The sequence below is a fragment of the Anoplophora glabripennis genome, unplaced genomic scaffold (genome assembly GCF_000390285.2).
Source record: "Anoplophora glabripennis isolate ALB-LARVAE unplaced genomic scaffold, Agla_2.0 scaffold252, whole genome shotgun sequence".
Taxonomy (NCBI): domain Eukaryota; kingdom Metazoa; phylum Arthropoda; class Insecta; order Coleoptera; family Cerambycidae; genus Anoplophora; species Anoplophora glabripennis.
The window spans coordinates 648,752-670,014 of record NW_019416370.1 but is presented as its reverse complement, the minus strand read 5'-3'; the positions used below and the strand labels follow the sequence as shown (position 1 = coordinate 670,014).

General features: G+C 32.2%; 5 protein-coding genes across 6 annotated transcripts in view; 3 read left to right on the top strand and 2 right to left on the bottom strand.

The window, feature by feature from the left end:
• Nucleotides 1-525: 525 nt before the first annotated feature.
• LOC108910450 (cleavage and polyadenylation specificity factor subunit 5) lies at nucleotides 526-9,850 on the top strand. The gene is made up of 6 exons (XM_018715051.1): nucleotides 526-868; nucleotides 922-1,186; nucleotides 4,371-4,536; nucleotides 8,543-8,657; nucleotides 8,766-8,824; nucleotides 9,459-9,850. Exons 1-5 carry the CDS (start codon nucleotides 699-701, stop codon nucleotides 8,785-8,787), a joined length of 738 nt encoding a protein of 245 aa, XP_018570567.1. The 5' UTR covers nucleotides 526-698; the 3' UTR covers nucleotides 8,788-8,824; nucleotides 9,459-9,850.
• A 322-nt stretch (nucleotides 9,851-10,172) lies between these two features.
• Nucleotides 10,173-10,836, top strand: LOC108910419. Its single transcript, XM_018715006.1, has 2 exons — nucleotides 10,173-10,329; nucleotides 10,388-10,836. Exons 1-2 carry the CDS (start codon nucleotides 10,294-10,296, stop codon nucleotides 10,655-10,657), a joined length of 306 nt encoding a protein of 101 aa, XP_018570522.1. The 5' UTR covers nucleotides 10,173-10,293; the 3' UTR covers nucleotides 10,658-10,836.
• An 831-nt stretch (nucleotides 10,837-11,667) lies between these two features.
• LOC108910417 (probable small nuclear ribonucleoprotein Sm D1) lies at nucleotides 11,668-12,568 on the bottom strand. Its single transcript, XM_018715005.1, has 2 exons — nucleotides 12,476-12,568; nucleotides 11,668-12,364 (listed from the first exon to the last, which is right to left on the bottom strand). The coding sequence occupies exons 1-2, from the start codon at nucleotides 12,487-12,489 to the stop codon at nucleotides 12,013-12,015; spliced, it is 366 nt and encodes a 121-aa protein (XP_018570521.1). The 5' UTR covers nucleotides 12,490-12,568; the 3' UTR covers nucleotides 11,668-12,012.
• A 448-nt stretch (nucleotides 12,569-13,016) lies between these two features.
• Nucleotides 13,017-21,263, top strand: part of LOC108910423 (neurocalcin homolog) — an 84,169-nt gene continuing 75,922 nt past the window's right edge. The window contains exon 1 of one of the 2 annotated variants that reach the window (XM_018715012.2): nucleotides 13,017-13,257. The gene's annotated coding sequence lies outside the window, so the exon portion shown is untranslated. Of the gene's footprint in view, nucleotides 13,274-21,263 lie in introns of both variants that reach the window. The other variant, XM_018715011.2, reaches the window with a different exon arrangement.
• LOC108910426 (larval cuticle protein LCP-17-like) lies at nucleotides 16,138-19,475 on the bottom strand. The gene is made up of 3 exons (XM_018715016.1): nucleotides 19,398-19,475; nucleotides 18,282-18,397; nucleotides 16,138-16,569 (listed from the first exon to the last, which is right to left on the bottom strand). Exons 1-3 carry the CDS (start codon nucleotides 19,407-19,409, stop codon nucleotides 16,290-16,292), a joined length of 408 nt encoding a protein of 135 aa, XP_018570532.1. The 5' UTR covers nucleotides 19,410-19,475; the 3' UTR covers nucleotides 16,138-16,289.

The window sequence follows — 21,263 nt, the reverse complement described above, 5'->3', positions numbered from 1 at the left end:
ATTTTGGGAACTCTTATGCAGCCAAGTATACAAACTTGTGTATTATGTGTTGCCTACCTATAAAGTTTTAGAACTGGAAAAAATTTATGAAAAATCTCGAAAACTGGAGGAATTCGAGAAGAACTGACAGCAGTTTTGGATTGGTCGGAGCCGTTATTGTCTGCCTGAATTTTTTCTGAATTTTCAGAACCCTAAAAATTTTTGAGAAAAACGATGGACCCATCGATTTTTTAAGACAAAATATTTTAGGAGATCCGAAAAATCTGAAAAAAATCGTCTAGGGCTAGAAAATCCAAAACTGAAATGAATTTCTGTCTAGAGAATATTTCAATCCTCTAAAAAATTATTTTGCAGTTTAGTGTAGCTTGCCACCAATAGATGACGGTATGAAATTTTGGAACTATTTCATGTAATTTCATTGGTCAATTGATCAGTATCGACATATGTGAGCTTGCGAGCGTTCCATTTCACTGATCGAAAAGATAATAGGGATAATGTATTTCTGTGTTGGTAGCACTGTTGCGGAGTTTATCTTTACTTGTTATTTTGAGGGTGGGGTATAGTGTGCGTCTATTATAATTAAATTTAGAAAATCCAGGTTTATAGTGTGATTTTATCAAAAAAATAAGTGCAGTAATTCAAAACAGTGTATATAAGGTATAATTCGAGCTAAAGGAAGTTTAAGAGATCCACACAGAATGGCTATGACTTCGTCCCAGGTGAAACGCGAACAACAAAATAACATGGCCGGTAGCGGCACGGGATGGCCTAGGAGAAACAGCCAGAACTCGACAACAGCGGCGGCGAATTCAACTTTCGACGCCAAATTCACCCCAACGCCGCCCGCTATCAATCGAATAATAAATCTGTTAGTCATTAAACATATTTTATGTTGATGTTGTTATAATATCGATTTCGCAGGTATCCTCTAACTAATTACATATTCGGCACGAAAGAACCGCTATTTGAGAAGGATCCAAGTGTGCCTGCTAGATTTCAGAGAATGAGGGACGAATTTGAGAGGATAGGAATGAGAAGAAGTGTTGAAGGTGTGTTGCTTGTCCATGAACACGGTCTTCCACACGTATTACTCTTGCAGTTGGGAACCACTTTCTTTAAACTTCCCGGTGGCGAGTTAAATCCCGGCGAGGACGAGGTGGAAGGGCTAAAGAGACTTTTAACAGAGGTATGTTGGCAGAAGATTCATAAGACTTAATTTTTGCGTTAGAGTTTACTTTGACATAACTGGTTGTAGATATGTTGCGATCGTAAATATTGTTAATGAATGTTGATAATTATTCAACTTTAATAGAAAGATGTCTCGCAGTTTTTTTTTGTATGAATAATGAGATGTGCTTAAATTGTTAAATTATTATTTGACTACACTGAGACTGTTGAGTAAAAATGCGTTTTATGTAAACATGTTTTGTTAATAGTGGTCCGAAAAATGTAATTTAAACTATTTGTTAAGGTAACAAAGAACGAATTATGAACAGATATATTAGATTTAAAATGTTTCTACCTGTTACTTACGATAAATCGAAACACAATGTTTGGGTGTATTGAAAGCTTTTTATCTACTTTTTAAAGGTTATTGTACCTGCTTGGTACTGTAAAACAGCCCTATCACCACTGTTTTTAACTTTTTATTTTCCGTTGTTTTACAGTAGTAAGATTTGTTGTAACTTAACTATTTATTCTTGATTTATAAGAGATTTTTAATAGAATTCATTGTTCCGTGCACTAAAAATAATGTAACAGAGACTGTACAAATTTTCAGGAAAATAAAATACCTAAGTATCACTCTTTTATTTTTATTTGATAACCGATTATGTGAGCCGTGGAAATAAATCGCATGGAAATTACTAAATTGTTATGTACAAGCTATAAATATTTATATATTTCATTGCATTGTTTAATAATCTTTATTGTTTTTGATACATTAATGTTTTGTTAAAGATTCTTTGTATTAATACTTATGAAATAGTACAAGTGCTAAATTTGCAGAAATATTGTAAAATGTATCCGTTCTTGAGGTAAAAATTATAAATATGAGAAGATATATTTTCTTTGAACAATTAGAACGGCTCATACAGATAAGTATCTATGAAAAAAGGAACTACGTTTAGAGGATATAGAGGTTTATGTAAATCGTAAAAAAACTGTTCTACATTTTTTGTTTGAAATGTTACACAGAAAAGTGTGCCATCACTTAGAAATGTTATTTTTTTTTAACTTAGAAAGCAATTCGAACCCTTCACTAAAAATGGGCTCCAATTTCAACATTAATTTTCTCAAGGCTAGCGTATACGATTTTGATAATCCTTTTCTTAATCTGGTTTATTCCCCCAATAGCGACACTAAGTAATTTTTATTGAAATTTCAATTTTTGGCATATACAGGACGCGAAAAAAAATAATTTCCTCGATTCGAAACATCCTGCAGAACGTGGAATGTATCAGCTAAAACAGCGAAAGTCTACTGAAAGTGTAGCCCTATATTTCTTATTGTTATTAGCTGAGATACACGATAAAACGTTAAAAATTTAAAAAAAGCTGATCCCATCAAGTGGGACATGGATATTCGGCTTTGCCGATGACGTCGACGATTGCCCCATGATTTTCTACGCTTAGGATAATCGTAGCGTATCCATTTTTCATCGCCAGTTGCGATACAATGCAAAACTAGCTATTTTAGCTGTCACTTTCTACAGACTGTTACAAATTCCGAAGAAAATAAAGAGTGACCGCAAAAAATCTGTGATTTTCGCCCATTTTTTCACAATTCGCAGAGAATTAAAAAAAAATACATAAAAATATGTTTTTGGTCGCAAATTACTTGTCGTAAAAAACGTAAATGAGCATAGCTTTTAGTGTTTTGAAATTTTAAGAAATCGCTTCTACGTAGGGGTTGAAAAAATGCCAAAAATGAAGAATTTGAATATTACCAATTGATATAAAAATTATTAGCATGTGAATTATGTTGATATATTTTTTTTTGGAATTTTTACAATTATTTCTGATATTCTCTATTTTTGGGGATGATTCCGCCCCTTGAGCGCGCTTAAGGGTGGATTTTCTAATTCAACACGCTTATTTCCGTCATGAGAATAAATCTTTGTATCAAGAATCATTCGATAGAAAAATTCACATGCTAATAGTTTTTATTGGTAATATTCAATTCTTCATTTTGGACGTCTTTTCAACCCCTAAATAGGGGTGATTTTTGAAAATTCAAGTTCATCTTAATTTTTTACGACGAGTAATTTGAGACTAAAAACATATTTTTATCTGTTTTCATTAGTTCTCTGCGAATTGTGAAAAAATGGGCGATTCTTGCCGTCGCTCTTTAATTCTTATCCTCTGTATATGCTGAAAATTAATATTCCTGTTTTGGAGTCATTGGTGACTTGGTAAGAAATAAACTTTGATTAAAAAAGATCGTTAAAATCAGTTTAGCTGTTCGTGAGGAAATCATCTTTGGGGCGAGTTTTTAGGGGTGTGTTAATTATGCAAAGTGTATGTCATATTTGTGCAAAGTTCGACTGAGAACTAAGAAATAATTCCAGAGAAGTTTACCGATGTACAATTTATTCAATGAACTTAAATCGTTATCAGCATCTACAATGTAAAAATATGTAAACTGTTTAAAAAAAAATCGCCTTGTTTTTCAACACCGTTAAATAAAAATTTTGCTGGGAGTTGGAACCAGAAGTTTTAACAGCCCCTTCTTAGGTTAATTTTTAATGAACTGGATCCACATACCAGTAAAATTGATATATCTTCCGTAATGTTACTTTTGTTCTTGTAAAAAAAATGTTTGTGGTGCCCCTTATAGTGTAAATGCAATTATTTTATTATTTATGTTGATGTAAATCTCGATTTTTACAATTGGCACCTTTAAACATTTCAAGGTATTTCTAGTTGTTTTGTTCCAAGGTCAAATAAATTTACTTGTATATAATGTGCTAAAAATAATTAATTTTTAGTTATATACAGGGGTAACTTCGAATGGGGGTCATATTTATACGAACGCTACCTTTGACATTGTTTCAAGTTCCGAAAAATCTAGTTTTTAACCTTTTCTCATAATTTTCATTGCGGAACACGTATTATTACTCCCAAAAACCAATCCCCACTTAAAGTTACAGCCTTCGATCATACAAATGCAGATCCGAAGCCACATTTATTTAAATGAGTTATAATATAAGAAAAAAATAAATGAATATTTAGTCTTTGCCTCGTAAAAGTATTTGGCCTTCCGTAATAAACCTGTAACCTATATTTAACTGATTTTTGTTGAGTCTTCTAAGCAACAAAAGCCTTGAAGAGGGGAGGATGTTTGGTATTTTTTATGGTGAGTTGTTGCAGACCCTCGGGAGGTTGGATGGCGTCAAACAGGACTGGCTCGTCGAAGACATTATCGGCAACTGGTGGAGGCCCAACTTCGAACCACCTCAGTATCCCTACATTCCGCCGCACATTACTAAGCCTAAGGAACATAAAAGGCTGTTTTTAGTTCAGCTACAAGAAAAGGGTATTGTATAATAATGAGAAGATTGTATTCATTATTGTATCTTAGTAGTATTATTATTCGTTTATAAATGACTAGCCGGAAAACCAGAAAATATGCCGACGTCGCCATCGTATAAAAGTGATGTTCGTGTAAAATCTCCACGTCATGTTTGTGATAGTCCCAATTAGAATATGCTCGAGCGAAATTTTACATGCCGTCTTTTATGTGGTAGACTGAACGACAACCGAAACATGACGTGCAACGAAGTAGTTACAAAAATTTTTGAGACACCTTGTATATTGCATATTTTTGTCAGGTTTCGAATCGCTGTGAAAAATAATTACTTTACATTATCCGAAATTAAAGTGTGTTTAAAAAATCGTATTAACAGTTTATGGATTTTAGATTTTCTTACTTAAACTTTCTGCATATCTCGAGGGTGTTACGGTAATTATTTTTCACTTACACAAGTCCGATTTTTAACGAAATTCTGTACACTACATATTTAGTTGCTAAAAGTTTGTGTAAATATATTTGTCTCCGTTTCGGTTCAGAACTTCTGTTTTTATTTTGTCCGTTACCGAATGAGAGCTGCATGTCTTGAATGTGTACTTGAACGAGAGTCGATATTTTTGCTGTTATCAGCACTATTTTTCCACTTATATATATTTTTTGTGCATTCCGATCCACCTTTGTTATTTTTTTCCACTAATATAATCCCTATTGTTTTTTTTTTGATACTTTTTATTTTTGGTAAGAAACCTGTATGCTTACTTAAGAGAAACAGAAAAATGGCAGTTTTGGGTATTCAGTCTTGTTTTTCAAAAGTTTTAGTATGATCTATAAAATGAGTAAGTTTTTTTTTATCGAAATTTTCTGTAGACTTTGGCTGAATAAATAAAACTGTAATATAAATATTAATTGCGAACACTCAGGAATAAAGAGATATACAAACAAATTAGTCAAACCCAATTACACTTGGAAAAAAAAATTGTGACCTGAACTTTTATAAGTGGAAATGGTAAAAGGGCTTATAATAAACCTAAAAAAAATTAATGCGTGGGCAGGGGTGGCGGAGGGTTGATTTGGCGTGTTGAAAAGTTGCGAAAAATTGTATCATTGGGATTTCTGGCGAGATTTGATGTCAAACAAAAAAGTATCCAATGTAAAAGTTGTAGATCATGCAAAAATCTACAACTTTTGTAGAGGTCACTTTTTACGGTAACCTCAAAATTTCCGAGAAAAATTTGAAAAACTGTTTTTTTTTTTATTTTTCGTTTTTTATTTCTCATTTCCCCAAAATTAACTTAATTTCTAGGAAACTTGGTAAAAGTATACCTTTCTGTGTCTTAAATAACCACAAATTTTTTTAGATAAAAAAATGAAGAAGTTTCCGAGTTATTCATTTTTTTCGGTCTGAAACACTTTTTTTCAAAGAAAAATTCTACTTTGGAAAATCATCGTACAGAGTTCTGCCGGTGATCATTTTTTTCGATTTGACATATACTTTTTGGTGAAATAAAAAAATCTGTAATCACAGTTCAAAAATGCAAAAAAAATTAAAAATTACTTGCAACAATGAAATTTTTAGTAATTGTTGATAATTTGTTTAAATTAAAAAAAAATCAAAAACTGATTACACCATTCAATTCTACGGGAAAAAATACAAAATAAAATTGTGTGTAGGAAATGGTAAAAGATGACCGTATCTCTTACCGTGGGCCCAGAGTAGAAAAAAGTTGTTTTTTTATACTTGACAAAATGCCTTTTAAAAAGTTTTAAAATTCCGGGTGGTTCCGGTGATATCCGGAAAAACCCGAAATTTTGCAAAATGTTTAATTTTTTTTCTGGCTTTATTTGAAAACGATTTTTAAAATAAATTGCATATTTACAATACCAGTTTTTTCGAATATCGTCAACATTTTTGCAATCGGCCGTTTCATCTTCGAAGGGCCATTATCAGGTTAATTTTTTTAAATATGTCGCTATTTTTATGACCAAATTTAAAATCATTTTTAATTCTGAATTAGATGATATTGCTATTACAATCGCCTAAAAAGGTTTTTAGTTATGATTTAAAATTTCTCCTGAGTACGGCTTTGAACCCTTTCAAAATATCTGTTGGATGAAGTCAAACAAGTATAAAAGTTAATACCGCACAAAATATCCAACAATTTTTTTCACTATTATTACCAATACTAATTAGAAATAATAAAACACTTCATAAATTTGTATTATTTTTTTATTAGGTACAACTTTTTAAATTATTGATTAAAAAAAATTGTTGGATATTTTGTGCTGTATTGACTTTAAATACTGTTATGACTTCCTTCAATAAATATTGTTGAAAGCGTTCAGAGCCGTACTAAGGAGAAATTTTAAATTATAGCTAAAAACCTTTTTAAGCGATTACAATAGTGATATCATCTAACTCAGAATTAGAAATGACTTTAGATTTTGTCATAAAAATAACAGCGACATATTTAAAATAAAAAAATATACCTGATGATGGGCCCTCAAAGACGAAACGTTAGTATTGCAAAAACTTTGACGCCATTGGATAAAGCGAAAAAACTGATAATGTGAAATGTGCAATTTATTTTAAAATTCATTTTCAAATAAAGGCAGCACAAAAATAAAACAATTTTGCAAAAGGTCGAGTTTTTGGAAGTATTGGGTCAAACAATGACACAATTTTTTTTGTATTTTTTTCCGTAAAATTGAATGGTGTAATCAGTTTTTGAATTTTTTTTTTAATTTAAACAAATTATCAACAATTACTGAAATATTTCACCAAAAATTATGTCAAAACGAAAAAAAATGATCATCGGCAGAACAATGATTTTTCTAAGTAGAAAATTTCTTTGAAAAGAAAGTGTTTCAGACCGGAAAAAATAAATATCTCGGACATTTCTTAAATTTCTTATCTAAAAAAAATTTGCAGACACAAAAAGGTATACTTTCACCAAGTTTCGTCAAAATTAAATTATTTTTACGGAAATGAGAAATAAAAAACGAAAAATAAGAAAATAAAACTATTTTTTGCATTTTTCTCGGAAATTTTGAAGTTATCTTAAAAAGTGACCTCTACAAAAGTTGTAGATTTTTGCATGATCTACAACTTTTGTATTGGATACTTTTTTGTTTGACCTCAACTTTCGCCACAAATCCCAATGATACAACTTTTCAACCCTCCGCCGCTCCTGCTTACGCATTTATTTTTTTTTCTTTTATTATAAGCCCCTTTACCATTTCCACTTATAAAAGTCCAGATAACAATTTTCATTTTTGTCCCTCTAAATGATCGATCAGTCTAAATGACTAGATTGGTTTTATAAAACATGGCCTACTTGTAAACACCGCGTATTTTCGTATTTTTGTTTGTATATCTTGAGCAATATTGTTTATACTTTTAACATTGTCGATTATTAACTTTGTGACATTTTCATGAATTGTTTTTCAACCATCTGAACTGCTTTCAGTAGAGAATAGAAAGGTTAATGAATTTCCTGTAACGATAAAGTAAAAAAAATCGCATTTTGTTTGTGAATAGAGAAATAGTTAATATCTTGTTATTAAAATTTTTGTTTCGTAAAATATCGAAACCCTTTTGAAATTTATGTTTAACGATTTGTATAACATAAGATCTCTAGTATAGAATACATATTTCACATTTGTAAGCCAGAAAGATATTTGAAAATTTGTTCTCTAATCTCCCTTTTGAATTTCAGTAATAAAATGTCCTGAACGAGTAAACTATTGAAATATTAAGTAAATTCCCTTCTTATATTCATTTATTAACTTATCGTTGATTACGCTCGTTCTTTTGGTGAAACATTTACCGCTGAATTTAAAATCTCGAGACCGACAACATTTTCCGTGAACGATAAATTTTTTGTCAAAGATCTTGTCGCGTAATCAACCCACTAAAACGAATTGTACGCTAATTATTGTGTTTAGTATTAGAGTATATGTATCCAACGATACGTAAGTTCGAAAATCGCTGACGTTCGTTTCACTTTTACAGCACTTTTCGCCGTTCCCAAAAACTACAAGTTAGTAGCGGCGCCGTTGTTCGAGTTGTACGACAATTCGCAGGGATATGGCCCCATTATCTCGTCGCTACCGCAGGCGTTGTGCAGGTGGGTTAACGCACTGTTTCCGCTTTAAATTACGCCATATTTTCGCCAATCCGTAATAAAATCATGTATGTAAGACGAACGTGTAAATATAATTGCGATTTTTTCCAGGTTCCAGTTCATTTACATGTGATGTTCGACTAATTAAGAAAACTAGATTATTATGAAAAGTAAGTATGTGTTTTGCAACCAAAGGTGTCTCGTCGTCGACAGCGTGCATAATAGATAAAAAAAATATCTTGCACAAGTTGCTCGTTTTCCAAGATTGTCTCGAAAAGTGCAAAATCGATTAAATTAGGGCTAAAATGTTGAATTTACAGGAAATATTGGTTTTTGTCTTCTTTTTTTAGGATTTTTTGTGCCCATGTTATAGTTTACTTCACCGTTTCAGTCTAAACACCAAATTATCCATTTTTACAAAGAGTGCTTTGAAAACAACATCCAGAGTGCTTTGAAATCAACTGTTTTGGAAATAAATCGTCCAGAGTGCTTTGAGAACAAAACATCCAATACCAAACGAAATTTGGACAGTTTTTATAGAACTAATAGTAGTTTAGGGAACTACCAGTACAATTTTTACGTGGAGAAAAACGAGATATTCTTTAAACTTGTTGCTTTGAAGGATATCTGGTTTTGCTTTATGTAAAACTTCATTTTTTCTATAAATTTTGACGTTCCCAATGACAGATGTCGAAATTTTGTTTGGAGTAGTCGGATGTTTTGTTTTCAAAGCACTCTGGATGATCTATTTTCAAAGCACTTTGGATGTTTCGTTTAAAAACCGTTCTGTTTTTCTGTTTTCAGATGAGGGTGTCACCATCCAACATTTTTTTTTTACGTTTAAATGAAAAAATAACTTGGAGTGTATTTTCTAAGGCGGACATTTAATTTTATCACGTCAAAGACTAGTGTAGATTCCTATGGAGGTCTTGTAATTTGTGAGAAGCCGACAAACGAACAGGGGCGTACAAATTTTAATCGTAATTTCATTGACCAACGACCTATGTGTGTAGAATAGAATTTTTTAGAATTTCGCCCTTTCTCGTTTGTTGGCTTTACGGAATCGTTCGGTTCGCACTCGGTGTGAACTTATTTTTTACGTTAGTGTAGCATAAGATTAAACATTTAATGTGTTATTAAATGCAATAAAACATATTTTGTGTTATTTATGAATTAAAACCTATCGTCAGACAGAATTCTTGTCTTATTTCATAAACTTAGGTATTTAACATTATGGGGAGATATGCATATAAATTCACGAATATTATATTTTTTTTTGTAAATTTTACTAAAAAATATTTTTTCAAAATTATTAACCAAGATATCAAGTAAATAAAACGTAACTGGTATCAAGATTCACATTTTTATTAATAATTTTGAATTTACCACTAAATGATAAATAAAATAAATTTGGCATATTCAGATTAAACACCCTGTATATTAACAAATTTATCTCTGAACATCACCCATTTAGTATGCAACCATAAATACACCTTGCTGTATTCATGGTGTCGAAGTTACATATTTCATATCACATTCGTTTCGATAAATTTCGTGAACATTGAAAGATTTTTTAAGTTTCATTGCAATTTAAATTTATTAAATTTTTCTAAAGTTTGTGTCGAATTGTACGTACACCATGAAATTAACTGGCGAGTGCTCCATAATGACAGAAGTAAAACAAACGAAGGCCCGAACAAAGTGAGGTTAACTTATCTCCCTTATCTTTATAGATTTCCAAAACCGAGGAGGCCATCAAAAACGCTTATGACAGGCTGAATATGTTGGAAACAAAATTGAACAACGAGTCTCTCCCAGAAAACAAACAGAAACTGATCGAGAGGGAATTGCAGGAAGTACGAAAACTGTTGAAAACGCACGAAGATCAGCTTGCGCATTTACGCACACATAACAGGAAAACTTTCATTTTTGTCGTAGCACTAATGTTCGTTATTTTCACCGTTTATATGCTGTATATACTAGTGGGAGGCAGCGACTTTTAGCAGAAAAAAATAAATAATAGACGGTGTTTGATGCAATTTAAATTTATTTGTACTTCATCCTTTTTATTACAGCTGTTGTTTGTTGGCTAGATCAAAAGAAACTCATTCCAGGTAAACTTTAACTGTGATTACTTTTAGAGCCTTTTTATGACCAAATAAAATTCAATACTATTGTTTTAGATGTGAGTTAATTCTATTTTGTCTAACGTTTATAGTTCCGAGCGGATCGTATGTAAATACTTTTCAGTTAATATACAAATACCATTCTTATTGACATTATTTATAGACAAGTATATGTACGTTACGCTGGCAGCTAGCCGTTACGTTTATTTGTATTCATTTAATTTGAGCATTTTTAGGAATTTTTAACTGTAACCATAGCCATATTTTTTAAGGTTTATATTATGAAAAATATTTTACTTAAATATATTTATACTTTTATACACAAGTATTTCTTTAAAACTACTTGGGATCGTTTACCGAAACTGGCATTGCGTTATAAAGATTTTTATACTCAAAAGTAATCCAGGTTGTCCAGATCTGATCACGGTAGAGCTTGTAAATACAGGGTGGTTCGACTTTAATGGATCAAACAAGTGAATTATTAAAAAATAAAAAAAATCCATCGTATAAAAAAAGTACCTAAAAAAAATGAATGTTATTTTTGTAAATACAAAAATAACAAATGAATATCACATTTAAAAGTGCATACTTGGATCTTTATAGAAATGTGAACAGGTGTGTAGGAAAATCTGGACAATAGATTTCGGATAAAAAAAATTTTACGTTGTCAAAAACAGTCGAAAAAGAATTATAGGTTTACAAATTTTGTAGTTATAATTTCCAAATAAGTGCATACTTATTTTTCTTATTTTTATTTCAACAAAAAAGCAGATCAATTGTTTTACTTACCATTTTAATGATCTCAATTATAGAATTGAATATGTAGATAGATATTGGGACACCCTGTAGACTATTCAAAAATGTTCAGCATTGATTAAGACACGAGGTACAAAAAGATTTATATTTTAATTTTCGGAGGATTCGTTACAATACAGAAAAATAGAACATACCGTTTATTTGCTCACAAAAATTACACCAAACTTAAACGATAATACCAACCGAATTTTATGCTATTTCAAAATCTGGGATAGACGTATTTTAACATTTTTCAAAACCGCACTGGTACATCTGTCCCCACACGTTACGAATAAATTGTGAAGTACGCTGCAGGAGGCAAGAAAACTATTAAATGACACACACACGAGTAGTAAAAAATTAATCCACGTTTAATCCAAAATAAATCCACGTTTAACCCTACACTTATACGTAATACAAATTCAGACAGGGCATAACTATCTGCGGCCTCTTCCTCTACCTCTGCCTCTGGGGCCGCCTCTGCCGCGCCCCCTTCCTCTACCCCTGGCAGCCCCCCTTGCCGATTCCTTCTTTTTAGCTTTGGCCTTAGGCGTGTCGTCTATGAGGAGGGTCTCTAACGGTAAACTGTCCGGCAGTATGTAGTAACGTATGTTGTTCCCTCTGACCGTTAGTGTGTCTAAGGTTATCGGGTTGCGGTTCTTCACAGTCACTTTAACCGCCTTCAGGTGGGTGTTCATGGCCACGTCCACTCCGGTGATGGTCCCGTGGACTTGTGTCCCGTTCTTCAGTTCCATTGTCACCGTTTCGTGGCTGAGTTTCATGAGAAATCTATAGAACACACACACATATAGGTTAGGAATGGAAAATAATATATACGTCGCATATTCGATGTGCAAACATGCCGAAACTGTAACAGTTTCATAATTTAAATTTTCTTACCTTACTAGCTTCATTTTGTGACGATATTTTTTGTAAAAATCGTATAAAAACCGGTCAAAATAAGCGTTAACACCGCGTTTCTTGATGCTTGACTTTCAGTGCCATCTATGCACCGTTTATTCTAGTTTCTAGTTGAGTTGACGTTTATGTAACAGGAAACTGTAATTTTAACGTAATTAGAAAAATTTATTTCAAACAAAACATTTAATTCCTAATTAAGCTATTTCGTTTTTATTTTGCATTTAGAATGTGTTTTGAATTATAATAATCTTTGGGCGAGCTTGAGTTTAGATATTCCGCAACTTTTTTGCGACGCATGAGCGCCTCCGGTAATAACAAATGAATCGATTCAGCTGATGCACTTTGTTATTTAGGACCTTCTAGATGACCTAGGCTTCCCGTTTTATTATCAGATCCTAGGGCTGTAAAATTCTCTGGATTTATGCGTTTTTATTTGTGAGCTTGCCAAACGCCGAGCATGCCAACTTTACTTTCGGCCAAAACGCAGTTCTGTTAAAAATTGAGAGACAATAAAGCCGCTCAGAGGCCGTCGAAAATAGTTTGTTGATATTTAGACTGTTAAGTAATGCTTTATTTAAAGGTCCTAGGTTACTAATCGCGTCTCGAGATTCAATTTTGGCGGATAAGTTTCGCGAATTTTGACATGTGTGCGCGTGCGCTTTCCGCATAGCGTAAACATGGCGACAGTCGGGCACTTGCTGTCGTTTTGATGAAAACAAATGATAGCGCGGTTGAGGCTCTGTAGAAATTCGATTCCAATCGTGAGTGTCTTATAATGTGAGTTTGTCGGCTTTATTTATGTGTGTTGGATGAATGATCGGCGCGTCTGTAATTTTAAGTGACATTTAAATTGTCATATATTTACCTTTCAGTTTTTAATGCAGCAATTTAAATTTTTGTTTAAATCGCATACCTCCGGGTCCCCCTTACCTTTGGCCTCTTTATCAATGAAACTAGCGTAGTTATTCATAGTAATGTTGTTTTTTTAATTGTAAATATAGGGGAATATAGGTTAAGTGTAATGTAGCTACGTTTTTTGTCATACGTTTTTTGTTATTTATTTGTATAGTGAGCTAGGGTTTTTCTGAAAAAAATAGCTGTACGAAGAAAAGGCAAGAACCAAAAAGTTTGTGGCAAAAAATCGCCGGAGAAAAAACTGCAGCGGAAAATGGTTGAGGAAACTTTTGACGTTTGTGGTGAGTAAGGTTTATTAAATTTATTTAAATTTATTTCGTCGTACGCACAGTGCATTGTTAGCTACGCGTTTCTGTATTATTTTTATTTAATGTTTTGTAATAATGTAACCCGATTAAATATTGCTCACAGTGTAGCGACAGTGCAGTTATTTTTATTTCTGGCTGCAATATCGGCCGGCGAATCGTTTCGATTTCAACAGAGGGCGGCATACTTTATTTCCCGAGATTTACATCATTGATTCATTGATTGACTGGGGCTAGCGTCTACTTCGAATTTGAACGTATAAAAAAAACAACCCCAAGCTAGAATTCCCCGAAAATTGCGTCACGAGTCCGTTGAAATGCGTTTAATTAATTAGTTGCATCGAATTCGTTTAATAAACACACAGCAGGATGTTATTAATTAATCAGCACTTCCGTAATGGGCTTTTGATAATTTATTTCTTTATTGTATTCATGTTATTGTACACTTCGTCAATGCTGAATACGCGCCTTGAATTAATCAATCGCGGCTGTTTTCGATGAATTTTAAATATTGGGGATGGGTGCAAATGAAATTTCGCACAATTTCCTGCTTTTGTATCGATTTCTAGGCCTGTCTATGTGGTGTATTTAAAAGACCTGTTGATAAATACGCATATCTGTTTGAAGCTACAAAATTCTTATAAAATCAACTATTCTTATTTATATTTTTGCATTTCGCGACCCGTTTTATCTAATACGTCGTTTTCGGTTGATATTTACCATATTTAAGTGACAGAAGACTATACTATTTCTGTATCATTTATTAAAGACACGCCTTTTATAGTTTTTGCCAATCAGAAGGGGGATTTAGCACATTAAATGTATTTTATGTTGTCATAAATTATTATTTGATTGAATTATTAAAAAAATTATAAAACAGGTGACATTTGAAGGCAGATTAAAAAAAATTGATATAATTATTCTGCTATAATAAATTAATGTATATAGATAGATTTTATCAGGATCAATTAGGTATTCAAAATATATACACAGTGTCCCAATGAAGAAGGAATATCAGGAAATTATCCGTTTTTCGTAATAAGTAAATAACTTTAATTTAAAGAAAACTTTTGTTACAAAGATTTAAATTTTTCTGTTTAAAAAGTCTTAATTTTCTTGACTGCATAACCTTTTTTTGTCTTTGGTAAAATAAATGAATAAAGATTAAAAATTTTGTTTAAAAATGTTTTTTTTTGACATCAACTGTTACAAACGCCCCGCCCTCCCCAAAGAAAAAATTAAGTTGTTTAAACATCGTAATACCGCTTTCAATACAATTATGTTTTACTGGTTGCAGCCAAATACGCCACCAGTTGGAATATACTATTTTCAAGAATAATTGTAAGAAAATATAGTAATATAGTGTGAAGTGTTTAAAATGTAATTTTTTAAATTGTAGATGGTAAATCTATAGTTGAGAGGAAGAATTAACTTAAATTTGATATTTTGCAGGTTTGCATTGATATTTAAATATTTATTATTAGTTGTAGAGTATATTTTTTTAATACAGTTCACATTTTTATTATTAAGACATTTGAATGGTACAAAATTTAAACATATGTAAAATGTCCTGCGGAATCAGAATATATGCGATTAGAAAGACGGTTGAACATCAATTTGAAAAGTTATGGGCGAAAAACCGATTTTGAGAGAAAGAAAAACAAGTGTATTTTTTAGCAGAAAGTGATTTTACAAACTTTTTGTGGCAATCATTCAGTTGTTCAACCCCGGAAACCAATTCCACACAAGCTCTTATGTAATACAAAGTCTGTGTCTTTTTGTGTTTTTTTATGTACATTTTTTTTTTAATTAATATTTATTAATTCTACTCAGACATATCATTTTTAGTTTTTATTTTGAATAATTATTTATTACTGTAAATTGTACAAAATCCTCTATTTTCCTAGTTTAACAAATTTGGGGTATTTTTCCCTAGAACTAGGGAAAAGTTCCTAAATCTGGCATCACCGATTAAAGGTTATATTAATATTTTGTAGCATTTTTGACTGTTTCAACCTAAATGAATGTTTTTTTATTAACAAAATTGGTATTCATCCAGTATTTTCTATTTAGAAGACAATTTTTACCAGTATTTAATAAAAATTTTTTAAACAATCCATACTACGCTTCAAGTAACGTTTCCAAAGAGAGATCATAGACATTTTACGTTTAGTGGGCGAGTATGTAAACAGTAAGGCGTTTCAAAATTATCATAATTATTTACCAAATACCCACCCAGACACGTTGCTCAAGATGCTGTGGTAATTATTACGCAAATTATCTGTTGGATTACAAATACGTACCTTTATTGCAAATACAAATGCATGCATCGATCGAAAAAATTAGTAACTCTTACGACACAAACTTGTCGCGTTGAAAGGGATCAGGAGTGGGATTGGTAGTCGAAAATAAATCACGCTCTTTTTTTATAAATTGCATTTGTAACACGTAACTATGTACAACATAACATTTTTCTATCACAACATACTTTTCCCTTTAAATATATATTTACAAATAATCCCAGTTGTTCGGTAAGAAAAATATACCATACGGACGATTCGAATAACGAAAGCTTATCGCCTGTTGGGCTCAGGTTTTTGTGGATGAGCGGCGATGTACTCCAGGGCCCTGGCGATAGCTGGGGGAATTGGTACGGTTGGTGGTGGGGTTGGCAGGACGTTGCCGGAGGGTTGGTAACCGTTTTCGTCAGCGACGTATGAGACCTGAACCTTGCCTCCTTCGGGGTCGGTATACTCGTAGGCTCCGTTTACCACCACTGCTGGGGGGTCGGTGCCGCCCAGGCTTTTGGGGGCGCCGGCCTCTTTGGCGGAGATGCCGTTCTCTGTGTCGAAGCTGTAAATAAAAATTTAGTTTAAAGACAAGATGCCAGTTACCAAAAATCTGGTAATACTGTCGTGATGTCGTTAATGAATACATTGAATAATAAACAGACTAAGAACCGAACCCTGAGGTACTCTCGAAGTAGCAACAGTTTCAGTCGATGTAAAACCACGATACTGAAGTTTCAATGATCTTTTAGATAAGTAAGATTTAAAAACTTTTACCAATCTGGAAAACCTAGAAATCCTGGGATTATCAGAGAATTTTAAAGATCTGGAAGTGTTATTGAAATATCTGGGAATATACCAAACTTTCATGGAATTTTTTCAAATTCGCTAATAATTTTGCACTGCCTATACAGGGTGATTCATTAACAATGGGAAAAATCGAAAGCTGAAGATACTACACGTGATATGGTGACCATTGGCGCAAATATGCCTTATCCGAAAGTTGATAGTTTCGGAAATACAGGGTGTTAAAAGTTAAAATTTTAAATCGTTTTTTTTGCGATTCTGAAAATCATTTTTCCATTAATTGTGTGTTCTTGTTTCATTTCGGTATCTCGATCCGTTTTCGAGAAAAATCGGTTTAATCGATTTGTTGTAATAACACGAAGAAACACTTGGATTGTTTTCCTTTTATTTTCTCATATTATCAAAACATAGTGTTCGTTAAATCGATTTTTCTCGAAAACGGATCGAGATATCGAAATGAAACAAGAGTACATAATTAATAGAAAAATGATAGCTCTTTCAGGTTTTGAATCAAGTTTCATGTCAAATATAAAGGGTAAAAAGTTATTAACTAAATTTTCCGTAAAATTGGGCGTAAGTAGCGCCCTCTATTAGCAATGCTGAAATTACAACACGCATCTTATTCGTCGCCTAAAAAAATATAGTTTCACAAATTTTTAAGTTTCTAACCTACATATTTTCAGGATAATCACAAAAAAACGATTTAAAATTTAAACTTTCAACACCCTGTATTTCCAAAACTATCAACAAGTTTTTAAATTAATTTAAATTAATATGTAAGTAATGTTTGTTTGTGTGAAAATTATTTTTATGTTAAAATGTAAATGTAATAAATCGGAAACTGCTTTTCGGTTTTATAATGTGCAACGAAAATCGAAACGCGTTCGTTTGTAGGCGACAGATATGAAAAAATGATTTATTTTTTGTTTTTGTGCTTATTCAAATTTTCAAAGAGCATTCTTATGCAAATCCCATCCCACGAAGGCCGATAAACATGGATTCCGATCACAAACGCTTAAATTATAACGGAATTCCTGGGATACGGTGTTGCAACAAAGCCAATGTATGGAATTAATAAAGATGACACCCGCCCATCCGAGACGTCAGCTGAAACCCGTCTTACGACACTTATCCGAGTGATCGTAACAAGAAGCGTTATTACAGCAGTGAAGGTGGTCAGCTACGGCAAAGGTCACCAGTCGACGCATGACCTTTACCTGTTGCGCAAGACGAATCTTCTCCAGGTTGTTTTTTCCGTCCCGGTTTTTTTTCTCACATCCTTGAACTCTACTGTTGTACCGCTCGGACAACTCGGGAGGTTTGGTATTTAAATTTAGAAAATATTAATAATTTTAGTAAAAGCCACCTGTGGTAATGTTTATTGTGACACTGTACACAGCGGTGGATCAGACAGAAAGGTCAAGGTTTGGCAGGTTTGAAGATTACGATTTTTTTAATCCGGAAGCTTACCTATACTGGAAGGTGCCATCGGGTTCGCTGTCAGACTGCGCACTGATGATTTGGGCTAGTTTGGGGTCACCCGCATACGCTCCGAAAGCGACAGCCACCATGGCAGAGAACACGACCTGAAAAAAACATCAAAAGAGCTCGTTAAATATGTTTTTTTCACTTAGCTTATAGTTGTAATGTGCCGCACCTTCTCACACACATCGGTTACATGTAACGGTCGTCGATAACAGAGATTATTATTTTAAAGCAAAGCGAAAAGTCAAGGAAGTAAAAAGCAGTCAAAGTTTTTATTTTACGTGAACAAATTCCTAAAAATGTCTACTATTTTTTTTAATAATTAGAATACTTTCATAATTGTTGTTCCTGTTGGTATAAAATTGAAAACTATTCTTTATACAAAAAAATGTAATGTATGTTTGAAAAATCCTTAATTAAGTATGTATGCATTGTTTTCTACTTTAATCAAGGATCATTATTAAGAATGCAAGTGAATACGTTTTATATTATAATACGATGTATGGTGCAACAAACAAAAATATATATTCTACCCACGAATATACAGTACGTATATTTATATAATTTGATTATTTCCGCGTTAGGAGATAAATATTTTTAGTGGTATACAAATTGCTTCCCAGAAGAATTGTGTCATTTAGTTGAAAATATGTTTGTGACTAGAATTTTTTAACTTTACATTCTGAAGATGTCCTAATTTAAAAGATGAAACTTCGACAAACTGTGATAGTGGCTCTTTCTAATCGAAAAAGAAAAATATAACAAAAAAAAAAGGTCACCAAATATTTCAAGAATCTTTTAAGCTTGGTTTTATTATTCAAAGACCTTACTCCCAATTTTTACATATTCGAATCTTATTTTTGAAGATGAAAATTAAAATTCGCCTCACAAAGAAGGATTAATTTAATTATTCATTACACTTTTTTCAATTTAATGTTCTGTTTGTAAAAAAAGTTATTGAAATGACCAATTAAAACTGTTGTTTTTGTCTCGGGCGGTCAAAAAATTACGTGTAAATTGTTTAATAATTACTTACGCAATCGGTATACAAATATCACAGTAAGTTTAACATTAATTTCTAATCGAAGTCTGGGTACTCACCAGTTTCATCATCTTGGGCGATTTGTTTGGATAACTGAACAATTATGATAATTTTTGAAAACGGTTCTACTATTTATACTCATCATATAGACGTAAATGTGCATTAGGAGATCTTCTTCGGGAAGGTTACTATCCCCACCTGGGCGGGTTTCGATTTTCAACGTGGCTCTCCTTTCGACAAACCGCCGTTTAATTTTCTCAAAAGTATGTTGCGGTTTCCGCTGAGATCGATATCTCCGTAACCGGAGCGGTTTCGCTACAATGGCTGATAGTCCCCGTTTATTTAAGGGTCGTAGGGGTCAAGTATTTCGTGCAACATCTCACAACCCACCTTTAAAAAAATACTATTGTTGTTAATTACGTAACCTTATCGGTCTCGATATGGCACAGTCGCAAAAATTGTGTTATTGCAGTTCTTTTAAATAGTGAACAATACTAATATACACTTTTATTACTTCATTTTTTAAGAATACTTGAAAATATTTTCACTACGGCTTGTATTTTATTCGTCTAATACTGCAAAAGCGTGAAAGTCAGAATTAGAAGGCATACAAAGATCTAACCATTTTGTAAAATATTAAATTATATATTTTTCCAATATAACAGGTATTGGGAATATATCTAATAATAATACACTAGGCAGAGAAGTTAAGGGATGTTAAAAAAATCCCAAAATTTGGAGGGAAATAGACGTATAGACCAAGAAATAATGGTGAAAAATCATGGAGAACTCAAAAAAATTCTACTGTCAGTATCTATGGAAATATTTTATATATTTTTATACTAATTATAAATAAATACATATATTAATAATAATTTTACAAAATAATCGATATACAAAATCCATAATTATAAAAAGTATGAAAAAATTAAAAAAATAAAAATATTGATTTTTTTGGGGGCTTCAACTTCCCTTCCTGTTTTTTATTCTCTCTACGACCATTTCTCTCTAAGTTACAGTTCTTTGAAAATCATCAACAATTTTGTGATTTTTTAAATATCCCCTAATTTCTGTGCCTAAGTAATAATATGTCTATGCTCCAGTAGTAAGCAGTAATCCTTGGGTAAGGCGTGTGGGAAATGCGTTTCCATAGGCGGATCAGTTTAGAGGTTCCAAAAATTGTTAAAGATATGTCGATTTTGGTAAAAACAAAGTTATCCTTACAAATTTCACTCTCACCTTAGTATGTCTAAGTATCCAACAAGAGGTAGGTACTTTTTATTTATTACTACTACTACTAGATTATGTATTTTGATTTGAACTGAACCGACTGAATTTTTCAGGACGATCTAGGTAAATTATTCTGAATCTGCGAATCTTCCTATGGATCACATATTTAACGTCATTGTCGATTTCAGTTGTTTTCCTGTCATGTGTTTCGATTTTTTGTACTTTTATCACGTTTTAACGCAGGATATAGTCACTAAAGATGAAATTTTTCATAATTGAAATTCATAAAAAATGTACTACTAAACATGCAATAACGATATAAGTATTTATAGTGATGTGCATTTTGTATTTGTCTGCTTTTCTTCAGGAGATTTTTTTATTTAGACAAAACTATTTTCATTAAAAATAACGTTTGACTTATCACAAATATCCTACAAATAAAGAAAAAAAATATGAAACAAATAAATAACTTCGGACAATAACATATTGATCACTAGTACCTATTTTTAACAACACTAGTTGGAATTACTAAAATGTACTCTTGACTTGTACGCTTATGACGCGCACTGATACACCTCAGCTAGAAAGTGACACTTATAGGAATTCCAAGCAATCAAACTACGTAGCCTCAGTCATCTGTTTTTTTTTTGTACATTTTGAAATATACTGGGGGTCCATTTTAAGTACAGATATAC

Bases quoted from the DNA above. Each gene is read 5' to 3' on its own strand.
- LOC108910450 (XM_018715051.1), top strand. From the start codon at position 699: ATGGCTATGACTTCGTCCCAGGTGAAACGCGAACAACAAAATAACATG. The intron at 869-921 runs GTTAGTCATTAA...TCGATTTCGCAG, and splicing joins ATCAATCGAATAATAAATCT to GTATCCTCTAACTAATTACA. The intron at 8,658-8,765 runs GTGGGTTAACGC...GATTTTTTCCAG, and splicing joins CTACCGCAGGCGTTGTGCAG to GTTCCAGTTCATTTACATGT.
- LOC108910419 (XM_018715006.1), top strand. From the start codon at position 10,294: ATGAAATTAACTGGCGAGTGCTCCATAATGACAGAA. The intron at 10,330-10,387 runs GTAAAACAAACG...TTATCTTTATAG, and splicing joins AGTGCTCCATAATGACAGAA to ATTTCCAAAACCGAGGAGGC.
- LOC108910426 (XM_018715016.1), bottom strand. The intron at 16,570-18,281 runs GTAAGCTTCCGG...TTTTATTTACAG, and splicing joins GATGGCACCTTCCAGTATAG to CTTCGACACAGAGAACGGCA.